General features: G+C 40.9%; 1 protein-coding gene across 10 annotated transcripts in view; it reads right to left on the bottom strand.

The window, feature by feature from the left end:
• Positions 1–25,549, bottom strand: part of RBBP6 (RB binding protein 6, ubiquitin ligase) — a 31,072-nt gene extending 5,523 nt beyond the window's left edge. The window contains exons 1-17 of one of the 10 annotated variants that reach the window (XM_074886448.1): positions 18,039–18,124; positions 16,472–16,749; positions 16,172–16,330; positions 16,046–16,084; positions 15,352–15,388; positions 10,468–10,512; positions 8,014–8,102; positions 7,798–7,894; positions 6,860–6,999; positions 5,802–5,974; positions 4,959–5,062; positions 4,184–4,539; positions 3,000–3,096; positions 2,841–2,919; positions 2,690–2,747; positions 1,192–1,554; positions 733–834 (exon numbers count right to left, since the gene is read on the bottom strand). In XM_074886448.1, coding sequence (XP_074742549.1) covers positions 733–834; positions 1,192–1,554; positions 2,690–2,747; positions 2,841–2,919; positions 3,000–3,096; positions 4,184–4,539; positions 4,959–5,062; positions 5,802–5,974; positions 6,860–6,999; positions 7,798–7,894; positions 8,014–8,102; positions 10,468–10,512; positions 15,352–15,388; positions 16,046–16,084; positions 16,172–16,173 — 1,781 coding nt within the window. In that variant the 5' untranslated portion in view covers positions 16,174–16,330; positions 16,472–16,749; positions 18,039–18,124. The other 9 variants (XM_074886442.1, XM_074886449.1, XM_074886446.1 and 6 more) reach the window with 9 other exon arrangements.
• Between the last annotated feature and the right edge of the window lie 497 nt (positions 25,550–26,046).

The raw sequence follows: 26,046 nt of genomic DNA, 5'->3' as shown, positions 1-26,046 counted from the left end.
CAATGCCATTACTCTAGGAAATACACTGAGAGCATCACTAATAGCGAGCTATTCAGACTCCTGCCCAAGTGATTTGTGGGGACAGAAAACATCAGCTACCCTGAATTTTTTCTTCACAAGTTTTTCTTTTATCATTTTTTTAAAGAACCATTTCACATTACTCTGCATACGTTCATTAGCATCATGCCTCCTTCTCAAAGTCCTTCACCAATTTAAGATTTCCTTAAAAACAAGTCTGATCTTTTAATTCCTAAGAAAAATTTAACAATGTCAACAAAATACTAGCAAAAAGCCACCAGTTTGCAGTCCAGGTTAAAAATCTCTCCATGTATCCACATGAGATAAACAAAAGAGGAAATGAAGACAATTTCTCTCCCACATCTCCTCTGAAGTGCTCTGAGGTAATGGTTACACTCAGAACAGGGAGACGCAGCAAATCCAGCAACTACACCTATTCAGGTTCTACCCTCCTCACGGCTGTCAGGAGGTGAAGGATGTCACTGCAGAGAAGCTTTAGTAAGAGACACCTGCTCCTTAGCAACTGCTGCCAAATTATCACTATCAGTCAACTGTAATCTCTGCCACATTTGAGCTAGTAACCTACATATGGAACTGCTCTCACACTAATCCCTTGAATCATCCAATCCCTCTAACAATAGAGAGGTGGAGTGGAACTCCTCCTGATTCTTCTAGACAATCTGCTTCTCCATTACGGACATGTAAAGCAGTTACCTGGAAAACGAACGCCTACGCTCCTTTTGAATCTTTTTATATTCCATCAATTCCTTAGCAAAATCATTTGTAAACTCATCAAGTTTGGACTTTTTCTTTTCCCTGTTAAAATAAGTTTGACCTTTATTACAATTATAGTTTGACCTTTATTACAAAAAGACATCAAGAAACAAAACATGGCCAATATGAGAAAATGTATACTGCATGCAAATGCAAAAGGTGAACATCCTATTTAAGCAAAAACAGTTTAGAATTCCTACAAGTTTTAGGGAAAGTTTTAGAATTACATTTTCTTGTTTTAGTTTTGCATGTTTACCATCTGCAACGAAAAAGTATATTGAAAAAAAAAACTACGTCATTTTTGCTTATGTCAGATGCACTTTAGTGTAACTGCAGTCCGATACGCTACCGAAATACAAAAATGAAAAACAATGCAACTTCATTGAGCCAAATACTTACTCCTCTTTAAGTCTCCGCTGCTCTCTGTAAAACTCCTCCCTAGATAAGGGAGGTGCTTGTGTCGTTGGGATGGTGTTTGAGTGAGCCGCTGGTACTGCTGCCGGTACCCAAGCTGATGACATGTTTGCAGGAGCTGGGGGGTATCCGGGAGGGGGGACAGTGTACCCAGCAGACGGAGGCTGACCAGGTGGAAACTGAGGAGGAAACTGTGGTGGTGGTACCCCCGGCGGAAGAGGAAGTGCGTGGGGTGGTGGAGGATACAGGGGAGGTGGAGGCACAGGCACAAAGACCGGGGTTGATGCTGGTAGTGTTGGGGCCTGAGTCCTCTGGGTACGTTCACTGTGCGGGCGTCCTCGATTTGCACTAAAGAAACCCAGAAACACGTGTCACTGTTTGTTACACTCTGCCCCGACTTTAAAGAGGACAGCGAATGAAGCAGGAGCATGGTGGCGAGCACTCCTTGTTCTCAACTTACGCATTTTTGTTTTCTCTTGAGACTACACTCATTTCTCGACCCTCACACTTGCCTTCCACACCCTCACCCCCAGCAGCTCCCTCTGCCTTCTCTCCTTATACTCAGCTTTGTGACTGTGAACGGAGGCTGCCTGTGCCCAAGAGGCTCCCACGTGCCGAGTGCCCACCCCTCCTCTGCCACCCCTTGACAAGCTTAATGCTTCACACTTCTGATCTTCAAAGTACTGCGCAGAGATTAACTCATCTTCTCTCAAACTTCTTTTAACTTCTCCCACAAACACTCCCTATGTCGTTGCCTTGTGATGATGTATTTGGCCTGTTTTTGTCCCCAAATTGTTATTTTCTTCCTTACTGAATTTGAGATTTTATATCATCTGTGGGATGGATCCTGGTTTTTGTTTTATCGTTAAGATTTTATAAACAAAATGTGCCCTTACAATCTATCTGTAACAAATAAACACCAAAATGAAGGACTAACTTGACACCACAATAATAAATAAAACAGACTCCTCTCTCCCCAACTGAGAGAAAGTAGCTTGGCTGTTTGAGATGACCAAATTGAAGAAATTAAAAATTGTCATAAAGTAACAGTGTTGACTTTTCCAATAATTTGCACAATCAGTATCAACTAAGTTGTTAAAGAATGTTGGAGACCGATTTCTATTGGGAAATCAGTTTCTTCAGCCCTATTCAGCCAGTAATCAAAAGGGTGTCTTTCCACCTGATCTTTTCATTATATTTAATTTTTATATGTAATTATGGTTTCCTCAAAAAGCATTCATTTTTCAGAGTCCTCTCTTCAATTATGTACTGGAGTTTTATTTTAAATAATCCTACTGCAAGCACAGATCCCTTTTGTTAAAGCTAATTCAAATTAAGCCATTTAAAAATTACCACTTTTATTCTCTACAACTATCTGCGCATACTTATTTCATTATAAATAGGCTGTCGTATAAGTTATGCGTTACAGCCTAACTGAACAGGTTACAAGTAGTAATATACTGAATTTCTGTAGAATACTTACAGTTCCCAGCCTGGTCTGCCACCTGCTGAGCGAATGGTACTGGCTCTCATTGGATGACCTTTAGGAGTGGGGAGAAGAAAAAGAAAAAAATTCAGTTTACCTGAAGTTCATTTTTTAGAAGAAATTCTATTCTAAAGTTACAGTTACTTACCCGTTGTGGGTATTGATTGTCCTTGAGGGCCCAGAAGACTTGGCAATGCTGGTTGTCTTAGTACAGGAACCTGATAGCCCTTGGGAATAGATGCAAGCAGTTAGAAAATAAGCTCTACTAAAATACAAGAATCACTGCCTATGTTGAAATAAAATTTACCTTCTCTTCCAACAAACTGCTGATTGACAGAGAGGAAGATTTAGAAAGTTCAGCGGCAGTCACCAGAGCAGCAGGAGGTATAACAGTATCGGCATCACTACAAGAAAAAAACCAATTTTTTTATTATTCAAACACTGTTTTGAAACGTTACTTGAAATATAAAGTCCAAGGTATAAATGGAAAAAAAAAAAAAAAAATCTTCACCAGATTTACAAATGTGAAGTCGGCTGATTCCAAGTGAAGCACTAAGAGAAGTCAATCTGGACTACGGGCATTTAAAGAGGAAGCCCACTGCAAAAGTATTAAGCTAGCTGCACATGAAAGGATTGGGGCACGTATAACCTACACACTGCATCTCAGTTCTGGAAGATGCAAGAACTGAAATTCTATTAGGAGATGTTTCTGGGCTAGTTCAGAAGCTGCCTTAGAGGTTCTTCTGAATTGCCATCCTTCGTACCCACGGTACAGCTGCACCTGACAGTCCTCTGGACAAAGCGGCTCTTTGCATTCAAGGCGTGAAGTTGAAAGGATGTAAACAATACTGTTTACTAAAATCTGTACTAACAATAGCACAGATTTTAAATGTATTTTCATATGACTTCACTGAGTTGCAAACTGAGAATTTCACATTTGTAAATACTTCACATTTGCAGTGTTTCAATGTTCATTATGCATCACTGACTGCACCGTGTATTACTGAGGACGACTCTGACTTATCATAATACTGGTGACAGAAACAGCGTAGAAAAAAGTACTGTGAAAACACCTGGTCAATTTTACCTATAATCATGCTTTTACACTTTTAATGAAAATATTATTTTCCCAGTACTAAAAGAGAAATTAATGCACTCAAGAAGGTATGACACAACTAAATGGTTACTTTAGGAACTGCTAGCTGCTTAGTATCGAAAGGCTCCTGGGGAAAAAAGGGTCTTTCGGGGAAACCTGCACTGAATGCTGATAAGGGAACTAAACAAGAAATACTTCTGAGAAAATTCTTGCATGAGGCACACTTCCAACTTATCAGAGTGTCCTCAAAGTAAAAACAAAAACCAGAACTCGCACAATTATCTGGAAATGTCACTAATGATATATAAATCGCTAGCTGAGAAGCTCAAGAAGAATAATCTAACTTGAGCATTTTGGTGTCTGTTACATTCACGTTGATCTGCAGATTTACTCACCGAAAAGGCCCATCTGGCTTTTCACCACGGAGAGACAGGGACACTGCTGGAGGGAGATCAGAGACAACGACAGAAGACGGGTTTACTGGCAGCCCAGCTGCCACAGGTGACTGCCCAGGGGCCAGCGATGACAAAGCAGCAGCAGAACGAGAAGCCAGAGAAGCCAGTGGAATCATCAGTGGATCCTGCTGCCTGGCAATGGCCGGCCGGAGCAGAGGCTGCAGGTTGCGTGTTATTGTTTGTCTCATTAGGGGCGGCGGAGGTGGTGGCGGTGGCGGCTGCTGCTGCTGTTGCTGCTGAATCTGCTTACGGAGCCTTTTTGTGTAGCCAGTTTCATTTTTGAAGTTGTTCACAGCCTAGAGGGAGAAAAACATTTACAAAAAGGTACTATGAAACTTCAGTAGATATACAAAGGCCTCCACAGAGCAGAATTACTTGTCTATTCCTGTAAATGCTATTAATCCTAAAATAAACCAACATAATATGAGCACATCACATTGACAGCAATGACTGGTAACTCAGAGTACCTGTATTTAAAGTATTTCAGTGCTACCACCGAATCTGAAAGTGAGGCCATCACGTTAAACAAAAGCGTGACCTGAACTTGCCAGCGTTATAAAGCTTCTGTGACAATAGAGAATGTGTTTGAAAAGTAAACTTGGCCTTATACAACTCAGCCTTGCTTAAGGAGATGTAAATAAATACTTTCTTCTTTTTCAGCTCTTTAAAAATAGACTTTTCTTACAAACAGTTTACGTAGAAGTAATCACGTTACCTGGCGTAGGAACTTGTTGGCAATTAAAGCATCAGGAGAAACATCTGTCTGATGACACGTTGGGCATGTATGTTCCTCAGATTCCAGTAATGCTGTTCTAATACCTGTGAATAATTAGACACATCAAAAGTTTTTAGCCAAACTAAGGAATTTTTGGGGGTTCTAATCAATTATAAAAACATGTATATGATTAACGGGTGAATATGGTCTTGAATTGAGAGCATGAAGCTATGAAGGTTCAACAGTGTAAAAAATTTCTAGTACGCAGCAAATAACTACAGTCTTGATACTGCACTACTGTAACATTTGAAGATGTAGAATAGGCTGTGTCTTGATGTTTCAACTAGTCTTTTTTCCACTATCTAGTACAGCGAGAAGTCACCAAACTCAAGGTTAGTGAATAAAACACATTTCAAAAAACCATTAGTAGGTTTGAGTTCTGAAGGTTTTAACCAACCCTCCCGTGAAGAGCAGTGTGGATTAGATGCCCAACTAGCCATTTGCTGCAGACCACAGGACGTCACCAGAGCTGGACATATAATTTTGTAGGAGAGAAAGGGCTGTGGACAAACTAAATGCATTTGATAACTAATACTGTAATCACCCGCACAATTATGCACTTTTCTCATAGTCATCTTCTGCACGTAAAGAGGATTTAACTCGAGACGTAAAAAGGGAAAAAAGCTTTCTGCCTTTTTTTCCCTTTCTACAAGAAGAGTCCTTTCCTATTTGGGCTATACTTAAATATTAAATAGAGCTGGTGGAGTAATTCCATTATCTCCTATTTCTGCTTTCAGAAGACCAGATTTGATGTTCTGAATTAACAAACATAGGAACACTTACATTCGTCACAATAACTGTTTCCACAGCAGGGAATAACAACTGCATCAGTCATTATATCTTTACAAATGAGACATAACAACTCATCTGGAATAGGATCATCTTCTTCTGAGGAAGAGGACGGCTCCTCTGGTAAAAAGGGAGGCTTTTCCTTCTTTCCTATAGCATAAGCTTCCCTGGAAAGCGGGGTGGAGAAAGAAAAAGAAAAAAGTTAAAGATGGCTAAAGGGAAATTTTTCCAAGCTTTGGATTTTATCAAAGAAAGATAATAGATGGAATTCTCCTCACCGCCTTCTAAAACACTGTCATGTAGTTTAAACTACTTTTCTACAGCCACAACACTAGAAGAGGGAGGAGAGAACAATTTTCCTTCTGCAGAACTCTCCCATTCATTGGATCAACGAAGAAATTAGCTCAGGCTAGAAAAATATTTTTTTGACAGCTAGAAATCAGATGAAATGAATCCCATCTTCCTTTGCCAGAGGGTAAATGTAAATTGCAGGCTCAGGATAAAGCTAGTCTCTGAGTAATTACATTTTAGAAATGAAAGAAGTCTATGTTACAGCTTCTACAAAAGGAGATCCAGGACACAAAACCAGAAGCGCTACCAAGTGCATTTTAAATCAGTCACTGTTCTCAGCACACATAGTATTTTCTTAGTTTATAGCAACAGGAAAATGTCAGTCTGTTTCACACATGGGATTTGATAGAAGTCGGAGGGGGAGGAAATCTCAGTCCAACAGCTATTTGCTAAATTTTGCAAGAAGCCTTTCAAACATAAACGAGAAGCAAAGCAAGCTTTCAAAGAGAAGGATTCCAAGGATAAACACTACTGAAATGTTTTGCAGAAATAAAGGTTCTTTGCACACCGCAAGTTTAACCACCTTCCAGGGGTATGAACAGTAGAGCCACCCTATTTTAATACTAGACAGCATCACAGATTTTAAGGTTTTTAATCCTGTAATTACAGATGCTGGCCAACCTGGCTGCATTGCCACTCAGGCATTTAGGCATGTTTTCTCTCGTTCACATTTTAGTCAGTCCCATTAATTCTATACTTACGCATCAATAGTTGGTATTGCATATTTTCCAGTGTTTGTCAGCATAGCACCCTTTGTATTGGGATCTTTCACCTCCATCATGAAACTCCTTGGAATTCCTGTGCTCTTTTTAATTCTGGGAACAGACTCAAAATTTTTGTCCTGTTAAGAGAAGAAATGCAGACATATCTCAAGATCCACACTTAAATTAAGATTTCAATGATCATTCGAAGCAGCGAAAGCCTCTAATCGTCTCCTTTCACCTAGCATAAGGGTTGCTCAGAATAAGACTTAATTCCCTAACGAACATAGCCAGGATGCTCCAAAGGCTCGAGCAGCGTTTTGAACTCCGTTGACATTCTTTGGCTTAACTTCAGGTTCCTTAAGGGTGAAATATTCCTTAGCTCAAGAGGCACAAACCCGCTCCTCCTCCAAAGCGCAATTCAGAGGGAGAGCTTAATTCGTGCTCTGAACCAGTCACTGCGGAAACTTATATTCACCATCTATATATGAAGGTTGAATTCGTAACTCATGCGTGTACGTTCAACGACTAATGTTGAATACTCAGAGACTTGTGTAATTAAAACATGCAAATATTCAGTAGATGGGGCCAACAGAAACATCTTCTATATGAAATACTGAAGACTGTGAACGGTCATAGAGAGTTAAAAACAGAGAAAAATTTCCAGTAATATTGAAATATATCACAATATACATGAAAGTTCACAGAAAAACATCTACAGATGTATTTAATGCCTATGACCTAGAAGATAATTTTACATTCATTTTACATTCATAATTCCAGGTTTCCCTTGAATTTGAAGGGCTTTGCCACACTAGCGTATAACATCTGTATTTCACCCCAAGAGAAACAATTCTTAATACTCACGTATTTGTTAGGTAACTGCTAAGGTAAAAAAAAACAAACTAAGCAACACCAGGCGTCCCCCACAATCTTACCCCATTTGTTGGGCAGTTCTTTATATAGTGGCCAGGTTTTCCACAACGAAAGCAAGTATAGGACGGTGGAGGTGGACCCAAGGGCTTCTTCATGTAACTAAAAGGTTTTTTTGGGGGAGAAAAAAAAGAGGTATAGGTGTGTCTCTCCTGTTAAAACAAACATCTACAATTTTTTCATAATCTTCAAAGAGCAGATTTGCCCTTATCAACACTTACTTGATTGGATCATATTCATGGCCAGACTGTGTCATCATAGCTTTTATTTTATCTTCTTCGGAAGCATTGGCTTCAGCCAGATTGGCAGTCTGTTTAACAGGTAATTATTTGACACACACATTAGAAACACATTTAAGCCCACACAGCCAAAGACAACACCACTCATCCAATCCTGTAAAGAGCAGCACAACGCTAGCTGAGGTTGCATGAAAACAGCTGCTTATATAAAATATATTTGTCCTGAAGATGTTCTGGGGAGTCCTTACGCCATTACATGATGTTTATGTGCCTGTTAACCTACTTGAAAAGAGCATTCTTGGGCACTCAAAACCTTAGGCTCTGTTTGTACCTTACATAAAGACTTGTGTAACCAATCCAATTTTCTTCATAGTGGACTGAAGCTATGTGTAGAAAAAAAAATACACTATCCAGTATTTTTAAACTTATTTTTAAGCTCCAGACTATTTGAAGGAGAAGATATCCACTGTACATTTAATAGAGAAAGATGTATGCAAGTATCATTATTTACATTTTGCAGCATTAAAAGGACACACAAGAGTCAGGGAAGTTGTTTCTGCTTGCTGAAATTCAGCTTCTGACACAGAAGCATTAGAAGGAATCTTGTTGTAATCCCTCAGCAACACAAGAAGATTCTTTTCAGTAGAAATTTGACCATCATGTGCTGTAGGCAGTCCAAACTGCATGTTCCCCCCCCCACTGACTTCTTCATATTAAGTGATTTAACTACAATAAGCAAAACTTGCATTTTTTTTTCCTGTTGACTGTGTCCTTTTAACACACAAATTGTAATATAAACCTTATGCAGAACTAGATCTTCAAATTATTGAAGCCAGCTGATTTTTAAGTAGTATTTGTTAAAATATTTTAATTACACACTAGTCCAGATACAAGCAGGGTCTAAGGGAGTGACTGTAAATGATTTGGACCTTCAAGCACCTATCATTCAGATCAACCACTCATGTTTTTGTTTTTATATGCATTCATTCACAAAAGCAACCAACTAGTTTCAACATTTTATTAAATGGTTGTTTCATATACACAGTTTTTTCTCAACAGTAACATCATCCAGATCAACAGCTATGAAATCATTTCCATTAACATTTACAGAAAACTTTACAGATACTTGACTAATTTGTTTGAACCCAAACGGTTTACAAAACACATCCAAAAACCACAAAACATTAGTAGGAATAGACCAAAATTCAAATATGGCATTTAATACATAGTAATAATAAAACAGAAAACTGTTAACACATTGCCTCCATGCTAAGCCAGTCTGCCCTAAAGAGGTTAGAGTAAGTAACAGTTTTGAGCTGCTTTATGTTTTGTTCCTGTATTTTTCTGAAATATTTAAATTTTCTTGAAAGCTGAAATGTGTACACCACTTGGACAGTTTTTCACATTTTAGAGTAAAACTTCACATGAGTTTACAGAACCAAGGACATGTTTAGGGACAGCACTAATGGAGACCAATTTCTTTTGGTGGCTACCTTCCAAACTTTTTTTTTTTTTGGCCAAATGTACACAATTTAATTTCTGCAGTGAGAGAGGGAAGAAGTTACCAGTGGGAAACGAACTCCAGCCTTTATTTTTCAGAAGAAAGACTTAGCTACTCTGCATTAGCCCTGCCTCCTCTTATCTCTGCAACTTTAAAACTAGCAATTTAACTGGCTCGCACTACGCCTTTTCCCAAAGTGCAGTCACTAGTGCTTTCCCAGACAAAGTTACACATTGTTGAGCAAAAAATGCAAGCAGTTCCATAGCAAAACATGGCATTACAACAGTTTCAGAAGGTCACATCTGCTAATATGCCACACATACACATTGGTATATTCCTATAAACAATTAGGTACATTTACACAATTTACACAGTCTGCGTTCAAACAAATTAGATCATGTTGTCCACTGTATATATACCACAATTTATGAAATTGTGCAGCATTCAAAGAATGGATCTGTAACTGTAATGACTAGAAATTCAAAAATAGACATGCAATTGTCCATGTTACAGAAACGCTTCTATTTTGGCTGTTGCAAACCCCCCTGGAATGTCCATAACTTACAGCCAATTAAATTCTTCTGTAAAAATTGTGTTAGTTTCCAACGCAAAATTAACGAAACGTATGAAAAACGGTAAACAGCTTCTGAAGTGCTTCTTCTTTGTGTCTTGAAGATGAGTAATACTGCAACATTATGTTGAGGCTGATAAGGTACTCCCCTTCTATCTTCCCAAACTGGGAACTACTCTTTACAGGATAGTATCAAAATATACACACATTTTAAAGTTAAAATAAATACTTTATATTATTAAAAACTAGATTAAAAGTTTTGTTCAAATTACAACAGTTATCCAGCTATAGATCACAGTATAAATTTAAAAATAAGAAGCAAACACTTTTTTTTAAAGTATTTGACAAGAATATATATATATACCTTAGTAAGCTGGGCCAGAGAAATAGATGCAGAAGAGTCATCAATCTGTTCACAAAAAATTAAACACATATTCAAGTTCTACAATCAAAACATAGCAATTTAGTTAACCTCTACTGTAGTCTGAACGTCTGCACTATATCCTCTGTTACTGAAAGAGGCATTTCCAACCTACTGTAATTTGTATTTATTCAAAACAAAGTCCAAACCTATGACAGCTAAGGAGAGTGCCTATGTGGTTAATGAGAAGAAACTAAAATCACCAAACCCACTTCAGCTCAACTCATTGCACCAGAACATCTCAGAGAGGGACCCTCGTCAAATGCTCACAACTGCTTAAAAACTGAAGGGGTAAGGAAGCTGCCAATTTTCAGCTAAAAAGGATTTAAAAAAAATATTTATTTGAGAAGAAAGCATCACTACAGGAAACTCATTTTCAGTGTAGTTTGTAAATTAATCAGTTAATGTCTCATCATTTCTAAATGCACATGGTTATGCTTTTATGAACACAGTAGCTGCCTGTCAGAACAAAGCACAGGCATATCAGCCCTGGAACACACACTCTGCCCCGCCTGCCAGTAAGTTTAGAAACGCCAAACTCACCATACCCCACAAAACCCAAATAAAAACACCAATCCGAACCATCAGCCATAAAAGTAACCCATCACTCTGTCTATAAAAAAACCCCTGCTTACAGTATTTAAATAAAAGTGCTTATCATGACAGAGTGGCCTATAAAAATTGAGAAAACAGATTTCTTCTATTTTATTAGACCACAGGCCACACCATCCAAATTAGTTTCAGAAGTGTGAGAATTTAATATTTTCCTTGCTATCAGACCAAAATCAATTTTTAATAGCAGCCCAGTACTAAATGAACAAAAGCAAGAAAGTGCAAAGCATACTCTTGATGATGAAAAGATGGATTCAGAGCACAATCCTGTAATCTTTTTCTCCATTTCAACCATACTCCTCCCTCCCAGCTGTCTACTGGAGCAGCCTGCAGGAATGGAGTCCCCAGGCCACTAGTTAGTCATGGACTGCAGTGTTTATTGAGAACTAGTACTGAAGTGCAGTTTTTCCACAAGTAAAAAGGATAACTCTTATCTAGTTCCTTTTCCAGTGCATTGAATTATATACTGCCGCAAGCAGTAGTTAAGCTTATACTGGCAAAACATTATCAGAAAGATACTCAAATCACTGCTTGTTATGTCTTAAGTTGCTCAAAAACATGGAATAAAGTTTCATAATGTAAACTGAACAGCTCTAGTCAAGAGGTTATTAAATTGATCAAAAGAGAGATTAAAACCCTTCCTTGGAAAGAGCTCTCATCCTTTACTACCTCATGGAGTCGAAGAATTCAAGGGAGCAGCTTTAGCAGACTCTGGGGAAAAAACATCTACATGCAGATGATTCCTCACTCCAGTTAAACATTCCTCCTCTATGTTTACAAAAGCACATACAACATCACTGTATCACTAACTAAAAAGTCCTTGAACAGGTACCTTTGGGGAAGAACACCCAGGTCTGGAAAAAGATACCTTCTCTCTATTGCAAGTCTTACCAGAACATTCAACTTTCCTTTTTTTCAGAACATTTTGTACCTAGTTATGTGAAAAAGGAAGTCTGATCAAGTATTTTGAAGCTTCATGCTCCCTATGCCACTCTTTTTTACATGTGGAAAAACAGGCCCATGTTCTCACTAGCATTCTGTGGTTTTTCAGAAGCAAACAAAAACTTAGGAAAGCTCTCTACTGGAGTCTAGCGTTAAGCAGTCCAGTATTGACCAGTAACCGAAACATAACAATTAATAAACTATTAATTAGCTCTGGTATTTTTTTAGGAAGCAGTTATTTACATGGCCTGCAGGCAACAGTCTAATTTCTTAATGGAGGTGATAGCACTCCTCTCTACTAAACAGTTATCAAAAGCAGCAAATAGATAATTAATGTACTATTTAGTACGTTTGCTCAACAGCCATCTTCCAATGATCTTACATTCTTGGGTCTTTTTTCCCTTTAAATTTCTACCGAAGTATTTCCTGCCAGTCTCTCAAATCAGTCAAGTAGAAACAACATCTCCATGAAACTTGTATACAACTCTAAGAGAATACTGCAGAATTGGGAAAAAAACCCAAACAACCAAAAAACCAAGCCCCCCAAAAAACAGAAGCAACAGTCAATGTATTCATTCCCATTTCATGCAGAAGACTAAACAGAAACTGACATCAAGCAAGTGGGAAAGGGGACAGAAAATAATAAGAAAAAGCTAATCTCAGTGCTGGAGTGCTACATTTAAATGACAGTGGTTCCTAAAACCCGACAGCTTGGCTAAACTAAAAATTCAGCCAGGAAGGATCACAGTTGTGCTTGACGGTGCTAAAACAATGGACATTACTCTCTGAGTTTCTGCAGCCTCTAAAGACAAATGCCAACTAGAGATCCTCGCAACTACTGAAATAGGAACACTAAAACAAGAAAGATCCTCTTTCTTGCTTTGGCTGCAGTAAGAGTAGGAGAGCAGCACAAATTTGCAAGTGTAGAATGACAACTAGCATTAAGAGCAAGACAATGAAGAAACAGTCAAAGTATAAGCTTTTGTGCATCCTTTTAAAAAAAAAATCTTAATTTTAATTTTGCTGTTTACTTTTTTGCTGCTTTACTGTTCAACAATAATTGGCAACTGGATGGATTTATTCCTATTACACTAAGATCCAGGCTCTGCTTTGAAATACATACATAAATATGTGTATTTAAAAAAAACCCCAAAAACCAACAAACAAAACCCCCACACTTTAGACCAAGACCTGAGTTAGCTTTAAGAATAAAGCTAACTGTGTCTCCAACACCAGAAGCCCGAAGGCTGCGGTGCTTTTACAGTGAGAGAGAGGACTTGTAGAGAGCGCTGCAAGGCTTCCAGCTCCCTACGGCTGCCCACAGCCCCCCTCAGGTACAGTCAGAGCAAACGAGAAGGGAATATTTTTGCTTTGACTTTCATTTATTTTAATTAGTTCTAACTAACACTAAGTCTTCCCTCCCACTCCAGGATTTTTTCTTTTTTTTTTTTCTTTTTTGATACATCTACGTTAGCGTATGGTAAGATGCTACTTAGAAATGTAATACAGACATGCCAGGGAACACACGAGGCTAAAAGAATGTTAACTTTATTTATGAACATGTGATTTGTGTTTATACACATGCTAGTAAACAAAAAGAAAAATAACTGTTTTCAAGAAATAAAAACCCATCTGAATTAGATCAAATACTATAAACGTGGTTTACAGAAATGCATTACATTAACTACTAGGGTCACTGGGCCAGTTTAACTAACTCAAACTCACAATGAGAGGCATTCATGTCCAAAAAAGGAATTCGAACCAATCAGTGACAGAATTACGGATGCAGATTTAGACTTAAGTCTTTTTAGGCCTACACACAAAAAGTTTTCAATTTTAAGTCGATTGTATACCATTCCATGAGATTAGAGGCTCTATTCTTCACAGAATACAGAGCCAGAGTTCATGAATTTCTAGATTAAGTTATCCTAACAGCTTATCAAGTGATCAGATCCAATGATCCAGGGTTAGTGTAATGCCTCACACCATTCTAGTGAAGAAAAAGCAGTTATACTTAAAATAAAGATGAAAAATAAAAAACACCACATAGTAATTTTTATACTATAAGGAATATTTTGAAATGCGTAGTTACACACAGTATTTGACCCAAGTGGCAAATCAAGATCTAGACCATTACCAGTCAAGTATTCCCGTGTGTTACTGATTTATATTTTAGCAGCAGATTAACAGTGTTTTCAAACCTGAAGAAAAATGCTGCCGCTTTCCCAAATGTAAATTCAAAGTGGTGGTATACTAAAGAAAGGCTTAACCTTTGAGAAATCAAAGCAGCATCCAACCCTGAAGTCACCCAGATCCACAATGTACTGCAGGCAGAAGTTCAGAAAAATGACGGGGATTTTACCCGCAAAGGCACCAGGCTCTAACCTTGTGCCAAAATTTGTATCAGATATTTTCATTTGAAGACAAACTATTAAACTAAACTGCTTCATCAGATAAACTTGAAAGATCAAATGCAGAACTTTAGAATACCACTTTGTGTAGCAACGATATTTAAATTCGCGGCAATCTATTAAAGACATTTATGTACTCAGAGGGGCCCAAACAATAAATATCACTTCAATTACACAGTTTTAGGAACAAGTACCCAAGTATTTAAGGACACGAAAAGGAATCATTTAGCTGCACAGAACTGTCCTCAAAACGTATGGGATATGTTGGTTTTGGTATTTGTTTGAACCCCCAAGTCAAAAGTAAGAAACAGTACCAAGTTTAACAATAATGGTTTCTCAGTGGTTTTTGATAACATTTTCAAAAACCGTTAGGCAAAAAAAAAATATTTAAAAACAAAAGCTAAGTGATACAATGTGAAAATGGCAAAAAATACACTCCAAACAATTTTTATTGCAAGAAACAAAAAGCACACAACAACCTATACAAACATACATATTACTAGCTATAGACAGACAGATGTAGAACATGGCACCATGTTCAATTGTGCAAACCTCGAACCTACATGATCTAAAAACGATCATACATTATCTGTACAACACAAAGTCATACAGGAAATATTCTAGCGTATTCAATATGAAATACAATGCATTACTAGGCACAAATACCAATATTCACATTAGAACTGTGCAGATGATGGCATTACTCAGTTTTTACTATGCTCAAATACATTATATTTACAACATATACTATGTTTGGCTGGAAAATATATTAAGTTAATGTTTGGAAAATTAATAAAAGGCTACATTGTTTAGAATTAAGTGCAGTGTGTAGAAAAAAGTGTGAGATTGTGTTTTTACATACTGCTTTTGATGTTCCACTCACTGGCTCAGTTCGACTTCTAGAAGAAGAAATAAAGGTGATCAGAATTTAAAATAAAGCACTTGTACCCAACATAAAGCAATGAAAACAGATTATAAACCTGAACATCAAAACATTATGTTTCAATCGTCTAGTGAACGTGGAAATTTATTCATATAAACTGTTCTTTCTTGGTACATTCAGTGCAACTAAAAAAAAACCCCAAAAACCACATTTCTACTTTGTCACCAATTACTCTAAGACTTACAGATATAGAACACAACAGTGCAAGAGGAAGTCCTCAGATATTTTTTCTCTGCTATGTAAGTATCAAAAATATGAAGTCTGTACTACAGTTTTGTGTCTTAAATAATCAACCATCAAAACATGGAGGTAGCTTTAGCCAATCTGTATATCCCTAGTATTACAAATAGGTACCAGACACAGTACTTTAATTTCTCAGAAGGAACAGTGACAGTCTAAACACTTTGAAGTGCAAGTTTACTTAAGCGAAAAAAAATCAGGCATCTGACAAAGGAATAACAAAAATGTCAGCAGCACAGTCTTTAGAACAGTGTTTCTTTGTGGAAGCCCAAGCACTGTGTTCAGATATCTACTATATTTAGCCATGAAAGTGCCAAAATACTAAACGTGTTACATATGCTATATTGACTAAAAATAGTAGTAGAAATGTCACCTGAAAGCAGTTTCTAGGATTTTGTGCGATTTAGGAGTCCTGTGACAAAAAAAAAGGTCTTAATTGCCAGAATTTGCTTTAAGATAATCTTGAAAATGCTACAATATTTTAGGAAATATTTATTACATTTGAAAACTTGCTGAGATTCCACATACTCCTTGATCTGTATCTGCATGCTACTCATCAGGAATCAGACATGCAACCGCTGCTATAGTGAACAAACAATTCATACACCATCCCCAGTGTCCCGTGAGCAGAGGCAATTCAAGGGCTGCTGTGGAATTTCTGTACAAATAGAAAGGCTCATGCTTCCTGCCACTGCGAGGCCACCAGCGGGCTCGCAAGCACAGCCACGTACCTCCTGAAGATGAGGAAGTACAAGGAAATACTTTAGATTGCCACACAGTGGTTTCTTCATCCATTTACCTTGAAGAACACACTACGAGGCGAGCAACACATTTTTGAGGGCCTCTCCACCATTACAGCACACGTTCACCATTCCCAAACCTTCACCACTCTACCAGTGGTTTCTGCAGGGTTTCCAGCTGAAGGAACAGAAAGCCCATCGGCCTGGGTAACTGTCAGTGCTGGAACAGCGGTGCCATTCTTCCCTTATCGCCACGTGCAGGTATCGATTTGATCTCTGATGCTAGCAGCACCTATCCTCTCGTTTTTGGGCAGCATTACACCACCAGGAGAGGCTGCTGTCCAACCAGAAACAGAGGATGCATTGACAAGACAGCACTAAGCAGACATATTTAAATTAACCCCCAAACCAAGGCCATGCTTATAAGCACAACGCTGTGGTGTTCAGAATTACTTGGCAGTACCTGAAAGCACTGCAACGACCACTGCAGTAATACGCTCAAAGTTTACATGCAGAGCCACATCCAGTCAGGTGGATTTTTTTCTTGCAAATGCTTCACGGGTACCAGGATGCTGTTGCACTGTTTGTTCGAGACACGCTGTAACTCATCAGTCTACTCTACTGAGGACCAACATTAGAAAGACATGGCAAAAACACAACCTAATACTATCTACTAATCGTGGTGAAGAGGCATCTCTTTAAAAGGGCTGGAAAACATGACGATTCACACAACACTAATGTAGTGATACAGAACTGAGTGTACAAATACATAAAGAGCAGCAATAACCCTGTAGTCAGGATTGCAGCTGAACAGCTGTAATGTTAATACACCCGGTTCTCTGTCCTTCGTAAATCTTAGGAATACAGAATTAAAACCTGGAGAACAGATATCAGCTCAGAGTAAAAACAAACTTAGAAAGATAACTAGTAACATCTGGTAACATGCTAAACTGCTTACTGAGTTTCAGGTTTGGAAAGGATTAACTATTCCTTCATCGTACTCACACAAAAGGCAATACACTTAAGGACACTGTTCTTTTTCTCTTGCCTGGAACAGACATTGTCTTTAGGAAACTAACAGGAATCGCTTATGACTGAAATTTCTTGTTTGCATGGTTTTCCAAGTGGCAACCCTTGGTCTTTCCTCTATAACTAGTATGCAAGAAACCCAGATTTGAGGCGTAAGAATACCTGCCATATCCCACCCCCCTCCCTCAAACGCAACACCGAGAATCTGACTCTTTCGAGATGGGAACAGATTATAACTCTGCACTACAATGTGTATCTGTCTTTACTATAAAAGTTAACACATACAATAAGGAATCTCCCCACACAGAGGAAACAGGATCTACAGATTGGATCTCAGAAAAATCAAGAACAAACTCAAGAGAATCATCTTAATTAAAAGTCACTGCTGTCGGAGTTTGAACCTCATGTCCCAGCAGGCCTAAAAGTGTAAGTCTCCTGTGGGACAGATACATTAAAATCTACCCCATTACAACAGAAGTTAACAGCAGCTTTAACAACAGAGATACAATCTGAATGCCTCTGTAAACTCAGATAAATTTTAGAAGTTAAACACACTGAATCCCCTCACAAAGAACATGAAGCTTTATGGGTACTTACATAACATATGTTTTGCTGGTAGCTTTAACTCCTCCAATAGGGATTCTTCTAACAATTACCGATGAGTTCTTCGGAATCAGGGCATTATCATCTGTGTATTCTGAAAACAACAACAATACAGAAAAAACATTAGTCAATTTGTAAGAACGTATATTAATATGTAATTACACAGCACTTCACAGAATCCCTAAAGCAAAATTTTATATGTAACACTGTGCTTTTCTTGTCTCAACACACTAACAGTACAAGAAATCTTCAGGTTTGAGAATCAAACACAAGCAGCAAAATATTTTTATTCTATTAAAATAGTTCGAATGCCAGCAGCAAAATGGTCTCAAAGGTCACTAAAGGAGAGTCTGCTAATGCATGAGGTTCTTTCCTGATCTAACTTAAGTTGCTTTTGGTTCTGTTAGCGACAAAACCACTACATGTTTGGAGAGAAACAAACCACAGGGAAGTCTCACCTGCATAAACCAGATTCTGAAGTCTGACCAGCTTGCCCTGCAGCAAAACTGCACTTGGCTAGAGCGTGAACACTCTGCCCATTGCTTTCGCAGCTGTTCACTAAAAACGATTCCCCGACGCTGCGAGTGCTCCAGACTGACAGAACACAGAAGAGAGCCGCCATCTCTATTTCTTGGAGCTTCATCCATCAACAGCCCTTCTCAGCTGCTCAGTGCTGTACATTTTAAATGGAAATGAAACTGGCAGTGCTAGAGCTTGGATCACAGAAGTCGGGGGGGTTTTGAGCTTGCTTTCACAAGCAGGGCAGGACTGGCTCAAACTGAAGCGGTATCTTCCCCCTTAAGCTAATCATCTAGTCTGAATTAACCAAAGGCACATGAATTCTTTCAATTCACTTTTTTTAGATCAGAGAGACTCAAATAAAATTACTTATGAAGACATCCTTGAAAAGCCTTTTGAAAACAGTGTGTGCCTGAAGCTATCCATGCTCTGCCTGGGCTTACACCATGTTCGTCTTTTGAAGAGGAGGAAAAAGCCTTTTCACCTTTTACGTAAGGCCCAAACAAAAAAAACAACTACCTGAGACACTCCGACTGAGTAAGCTTCAAATGCAAAGATCTCTCCATGAGAATCGTTTTTATATTGTACTTATTCAAGCTGGCTATGACTAAATATTTTAAAGCACTATCAGCAGCCATTCCCTGTCACTGGCCTACAGTTTTAACTATTAAAAGCCCTTACCTTTGCAGACCGAATCAGAACAACGGTCTGAAAACCAAAGATGCTGTCTATCTAGTCAAGCTCTGTCAGGGTGGTTTTGTCCAATGATCACACACAAAATACAAGTATTTCACAATTTATGCTCCATTTTTCAGTATGTAATTCCTATAGGCAGGAACCTCCCTTAGACCAAAACATACCTACCAGAAACTATGAAATGAAAATTTTACTTTTATTTCCAAATGACAGAATGCTGCTTCAGAAAACTGAGAAATCATTTAGCTGAAACTAATTCCTGATCTCCCCCCCACCTCGGGAACCGAACAGCAAGCTTCCTCTGGACTTCAGAGTAGTCTAAAATAGTAGGAGAAAAAAACTACTAATGACAAAATCAGAACCTTTTACGGAAGTCACGCCCTGAAACCAACCCCTAGAGCTCTTCTCAAACGGCAAATCTAACCATTACAGAGCCACCTGTCAGGAAGGGCCTGCACCGGGACTTTCTGATGGCGAAGGAGCTCAAGTGGTACTGGGGCCCAGACAAACAACTGGGAGATGATGCCAGCTGCAGCTCTGGAAGCCCAAAGCAGCTGGTTCTACCTGCTGAGCGCAGTCATACAGAGTGTTCTTTCTGGTCCAGATCACAAACCACCCGACTGAGATTTCAGAGATAGAGGATAAGCAACAGTGGCTCCATAAAAGGCAGGAGTTTGCTACAACTGTGCCCAGCTGAGGGTTGTGGTAGTTCTGCAGATTACAAGTGGCAGCCCCTCTCCTAGAAAGAGACTCTATATATGTGCATTTATTCGCAAATTACGCAGGCCTGCAGAGGTCAACTGGAACACGCACAACAGATGTATGACACAACAAGGTAGAGTCCTCTTTTAGTATTTTGTGACGATTCATTGACCATTAAAGAGAAGCACTAACATCTGCCTTCTGAACAGCCTATCCTTGCATATATACACATACAGATGCGTATTTTCAGTCCGCTTGTTGAGTACACAGTGGAGAGAGCTCCAGTCATCTAGTAACAGACTGATAGAGCCTCGCCATGACTCCACATCTGCAAAGGGAGCAGTGACATCACGCTCAACAGGGCTACTTTTCACACTTGTCCAAGCAGAGCTCCAACAGAAATGTTCAACACTGGAGGCAACATTATTGATTCCTATTCCCTTATAGCACAAAACTTGTTTTACTGCCAGTGATGGCCAGTAAGGCTACTGGGCTTCGTCATTCCAATGTGTGATTAAAATGAAGGATTCAATTAACTCAGAAAGCGTGCAAAAGCAAAGGAAGATTCAGATGTTATGCTGAAGTCAAGAGAAGAAGAGATATAACAGTATAAAACTTGATATCTATTCAGCAAGAAAACAGTATGCTTGAAGGAGTCAAGGGAAAGTAGTTCAAGGTAGGAATGGAGGTAGACGAGTTAAACAATGGCCACTTCGACTGCTGCCTCACACTGACTTCGAAATCTTAAATCAACAATAGCATTAGTGTCCACAACCTCCTTCCTGAAAAAAAAAAAAGTACCAACAGCTCAAGTCATGCTGGTTTACACTGCTTTGCATTTTATACTGCTTTGCATTTAATGCACAATTTTAAAATCCCACTTCTAAATTAATCTATAATTCTGAAAATCTGCTAGTTTTAGTAATTTGTCATATATATGCCATAAACAAGTTACTGAGAAGAGGTCCTACTTTATGGCCTGCTTTAATCCACCATTTTGAGTCCAACATTATTGCGAAAGCATCTCTCAGAGCACTATCTAGAGAAGTATTTTCACCCAGATAAAGTACAGAAGCTCACCAGAAGGCAGGCCTGTATGTGAAGCGACAAGGAAAAGCCTTTATTAGGCTTAGACGCCTTGGTACCAGCTGCTACACTGCTGGGGGAAGGATCTGCAGAGTACGAGATGAAAATGACTGCTAACGCACCAGACCGTCTCCACCAGAAAACAGGGTAACTCCCAAGAACACATTTCTCCCCAGCGCTCAGAGATGTGCATTCTCATTATGTGATTTCTTAACTCTGGTCTAATCGACACCACTTGCACACTTTGTGACAAACAAACCATCTATGTAGCTGAAAGCACTGCCTTGAAGCACCCCGATTAATGGACTGGACTACTATTTCTGGATTTTCAGCTTCCACCAAGAGAGGTATCAGTGATCTCATCTACAACCAGTACACCATAGGTTCTTGAATTAGCTAGTTCAGTAGGCCAAACAGTTCACAGAACTTTCATTTGCATTATTATTATACAGTACTGTGCTCCAAAAGAGCACCTTTGACAGGATGAGTCAATAAAATCTAACATACTTTCAATCATTCATCTGATTATACAGACTGCCTGATGCCTGAATGTCTTATTGGCAACTGCTTGCTGTTTCCGCATGTGACTGCGGAGCGAAAGCAGTGCTGGAGACGCCACGGTAATGAACCAAACCGAGCCTGTCCAAAGCACCCGGCCAGGGGACATTGCCTGAGCTAACAGCACGCCCCGGAGAGGGCCCAACCTGCCAGTGACAGAGTCAACGCAGCCCACTCCCAGCCAGGCAGTACACGAGCTCCACCATAACATCATGTTTTGTGAACTCCACTCCCTCTCTGAAAGCTCCACACAATAACGCTGCACAGATCCCTTTGCACTCTGAGGTGGAACCAAAGCAATCCCCCGTGCTAGCACTGCAACACAAAACAGCACAGGGCAGGGCAAGCCTTCAAAGTTGCTTAAATGTCTCCTCTAGGTTACGTTCACAAAGTGTTGAAGACGTTCCAGTAGACAGACAGACATCAGCTGTGAGGCCAAATGATGTCACTCAGAGTTAGCACGAGTCTGTTTTGAAGACATCACATCGTGGCGTTACTACAACTGTCGCTGAACTCAATCAAGTTCCGAGTTCAAGAGACAGTCTTAAAAGAGCACTATTCTTCCTTAAAACTATCCACCTAAGACCAGTTCAGAGTCCTAATTTTGGTTTTGTATTTTTTTGTGTTTTGCCTGATAAGCAGAATAGCACATTCTGCAAGTGTTTTGAGTCAGAATGCTACAGGGCAGGAAAGAGTACTCAAGAAACCGGAGTTCTGGAGTTTGCAGTTCTTCCACGATATTGTGAGAACATCTATTATAAAAGACAACTGAAGAAATTCAGATCAGATAAAAGAAGGCAAGTTTAAATGCATCATTCTTAGGAAAAGGCTTTTTGAAGGGAATTCCGCCTTGAGAGAACATGCCTCATAGCAAGCATGGAAGAGGACACACCCCCGCCCCTTTTTAAAACAGGTCTCAACCATCCATTTTGCCTTCCCAGCATCTTAAGGAGAGTCCATCATATCATTTTTTCCACTGATATTTAAAATTCTGTTTACTTTTAGCTTCTACTGGTTCACTTTGTTCTTTCCAAGACCATTTCAACATTTAGTCAGGACTCCTGCACAGACAAAGTTATAAAAACCCAATACTTTATGTCCGCATATAAGAATTCCAAACATTCCCTTTAGGCAGAATATCCTGGTCTAGTTTTTACCTTTATCTTCTGGAGGTGAGTTTAAGCATCTACTCTCTGATTAATAAAAACTGAAATTCACAGTTATGCATATAAACCAAAAATCTTGCATGCATATATACTGCACTGAAATGTATTCTCTAGCTTTGCTCTGAAAACCACTGGGGGATTTTTGTATTTTCACATGGAAAAACACCTTTACAAGAACTTCAATAAGCATCTGTGTTACTAATATATAATTTTAAATTTTATACTCATTTTACAAAGGTCAAAGTGCAACACAACCTCCCTAGAGGAGGACCATGTCACTGTTAAACAAGAGTGACGCTCTTTAAAGTATAAAAGATATTCCTATTTTTTAACTTCACCTTTAGGCAGCACCACATCTAACAATCTCCTAAAGCAGATGCATTTTCTTCTCTGGATTCTGATTATGTACTAAAACAAAGCAGCACACTTTCTAAAACTAGTATTATGTATATTACAGTAACACTTTATGAGGTAACATATTTATGAGTGTAATTTTTTCTTCTAAAACTTCACTTTCTGTTCCTCACATGCTACAACAGAATCCACGTGCTTGGCCTATTTCAAAACATTTTTTCTTCTGGTGATAATAGCTGGGCTCCATCACAGTTTATTACCATCCAACATTCTGGGTTTAAGTCTGTTTTACACAGCTCCAACTACAGGAGTGATGTCAGCCAGCTGGCCACTCAGCCTGCTAGCATTTGTGAAGCTGAAAGTACATTGGCAATGGAAGACAAAATTCAGAGACCCTTCTGCAAAGTCCTTAAAGCAAGTTAAACATTTGCATTCAATACTACTAGAAAAATCCAGTGTATCTCTACCTACGTATGTCACGTATCCCTAAGACCCCCACAACACTGTGTTGTTAAGCCTCTTCAGACATTCTCCTGAAAATAGTTTAAATGCCTGTAGATAAACAGCGAGCTTTAGGTCCAACCACTTTAAAGGCTAGTAGTGGTGAAGTTACAGCTACTGCAGCAAACATACCATTGTTTAAGTTTTAATACGTGAAACAGGAAGAGAAAAAACACTAGTATACATTTTAAAGAAACGACTGTTTTAAGAGTGTTACAGAAGCATAGAAAAAAATGTTTAATGGAAACACTTTATAATTCTTTTTATTTCTGAAGAGTCACATCCCAAAGTCTTTAATCACAAACTTATCAAGATGTCAGATTACCAAACTGAAATATCATATCAAGTAATACAAAACCATTACCATCTCTGAGAATCAAGCACCATTTATTAGATTTAAAAGAATTTATGACTTCTCTAAGAAGATTTCTTACATGTATTCACTATAAATGTTCTGCCATAAAACTGCAGTATTGTCCCGCTATGGTTAACATGTAGTACCAGGAAAAAAAAGGTTAGAAATTAATTATGAACTTATGCACAATGGCATCTGAATGACAATGTCTTTTGTGTAGAAAAGAAGTTACATTAACAAGAAATGCTAAAGTATAATTTAGATAGAGAGAACACTCATGTACAAGATGGCTTTAAAGGCTTTATAACTCACAGACACACTCTCGATCCAAAACGTTGCTCGTGAGCAACTTCTGCAATGGGCACAAACCCAGTTTTCCAACGAAGTGGAGTAAAAGAAGTGGAAGACAAAATTAAGTCACCAAACCCACTTTCTTCAAATTAGCCATTTATTCCATTTCTATCACTTCCAGCTTTCTCCGCCAGATTTCGAAGAAATCTGGCAAGTTTGTTATTATAAGACATCCTCCCCATTTCCTTATCATTTTATGCAGAATTATTCCAGGAAACCAAACCTTCTGTGAGCACTATACGTCGCACATCAACCACGTACTCTTCCACGCCCATAGCTCCGCGCCTAACACACGGATCCGAAGGCAGCGGCCGGAGCCGAACAGCTCTGCCAGGCCCCCAACACAAGCCCCAGCTCCCGAGGGCGGCCGAGCCGCATCCCCGCTTCCCGCCCCGCCGAAGCCCCGGCGCCGCTCGCCCTCCCGGTGCCCCCGCACGCCGGCGGGAGGGCGGGCTGGGCCCCAGGCTGACTCACGCTACGCGGGGACGAGCCACAAAGAGCAGGCCGCGGCGGGGCGGTCGCGCCGCCGCCAGCCGGGCGGTCCCCGAGGCCCCGCGCCCGCCGCCCCCACGCACCTTCTTTGGTCTGGGCGTTGGTGATCTGCAGGTCGCAGTCGGCCGCCTTCAGCTTCTCGCGGCCCATGATCTGGCGCTTGAGGTCGCACAGGGAGATGTGGAGGCCGTCGAAGGTGACCGTATCATAGTTCAGCTTGGAGGAGAACTTGTAGTGGACGCACGACATGGTCGGGGCCGGGCGGTGCCTGCTCCGCGCCGGCGCCTACCGCGGCGGACGGCGTCGCGGCCTCCGCGCCGGGTTCGGGCCCACCGAGGGGGCCGGGGCGAGCAGCGCGGGCTGAGCTCGGGAGGGCCGGCGGCGCTCAGAGGCCGCGGCGCGCCGCCATGGCCAAGGCCCCCCGCGGCCTCGGGCAGACTGGGCTTGGCGGAGGCCTCAGGGCTCCATCGCGGCGGCGTTCAGAGGCCCCGGCCCCCGCCCCCGCGACGACTCCCGGGCCCGCGGCCCTCAGCGATCGAGCTGGGCCGCGACGGCGGCGCCCGCCCGGCTCCTCCTCACAGCCCGGGCGGACGACGGGGAGAGGCCCCCCCGCGGCCCCCGGCTCGGCGCCTCTGGCCGGCGGCGCTCCCAGGCCCCGGCGCTGGCGATGGCGGCTCGGGCGCCCCTGCCTCAGCTCCGCCGAGGGGTTTCCCGGCCGCCAACCGCACGGGCCGCCGCGAGCCGCCGCACTGCGCACGCGCAGCAGCACACCGCGCCCCCGCCCCGCCCCGCGCCTCACGTGACCCGGCGCAGGATGACAAAAGGACCCCGCGTCACGTGGGCGCGGCGGCCACGCCCTCCTCGGCCCCGCGCGCAGCGCCCCCTAGGGGAGAGCCGGGGGCGGGCCCCGGGCCTGTAACCCCCCCCGCCTGTCACCCCCCGGGCCCGGCCCTGCCCCGTGTCCTGTCACACCCCCAAGTCTGTGGTGTCCCTCCTGTCACCCCGTGGGGCCGCCACCACCCAGCGTCACCTCCCGCCAGCCCCTGGGCCTGTGGTGGCTCTCCCAGCAGCCCTGGGCCCATCACTGCCCAACGTCCTGTCACCCCCCCGGGGTGCCACCACCCGGTGTCCCCTCCTGCCAGCAGCCAGCCGGGGCAGGACAGCCCGGGGGAGAGGCCACTGGCTTTGCAGGGGCAGCCAAGGGAGGGGACATCCCTCCCGG

Source organism: Strix uralensis, chromosome 16, assembly GCF_047716275.1.
Source record: "Strix uralensis isolate ZFMK-TIS-50842 chromosome 16, bStrUra1, whole genome shotgun sequence".
Classification (NCBI taxonomy): Eukaryota; Metazoa; Chordata; class Aves; order Strigiformes; family Strigidae; genus Strix; species Strix uralensis.
Note: the sequence above shows the minus strand (reverse complement) of the source record. Positions and strands in the feature narration are given on the sequence as shown.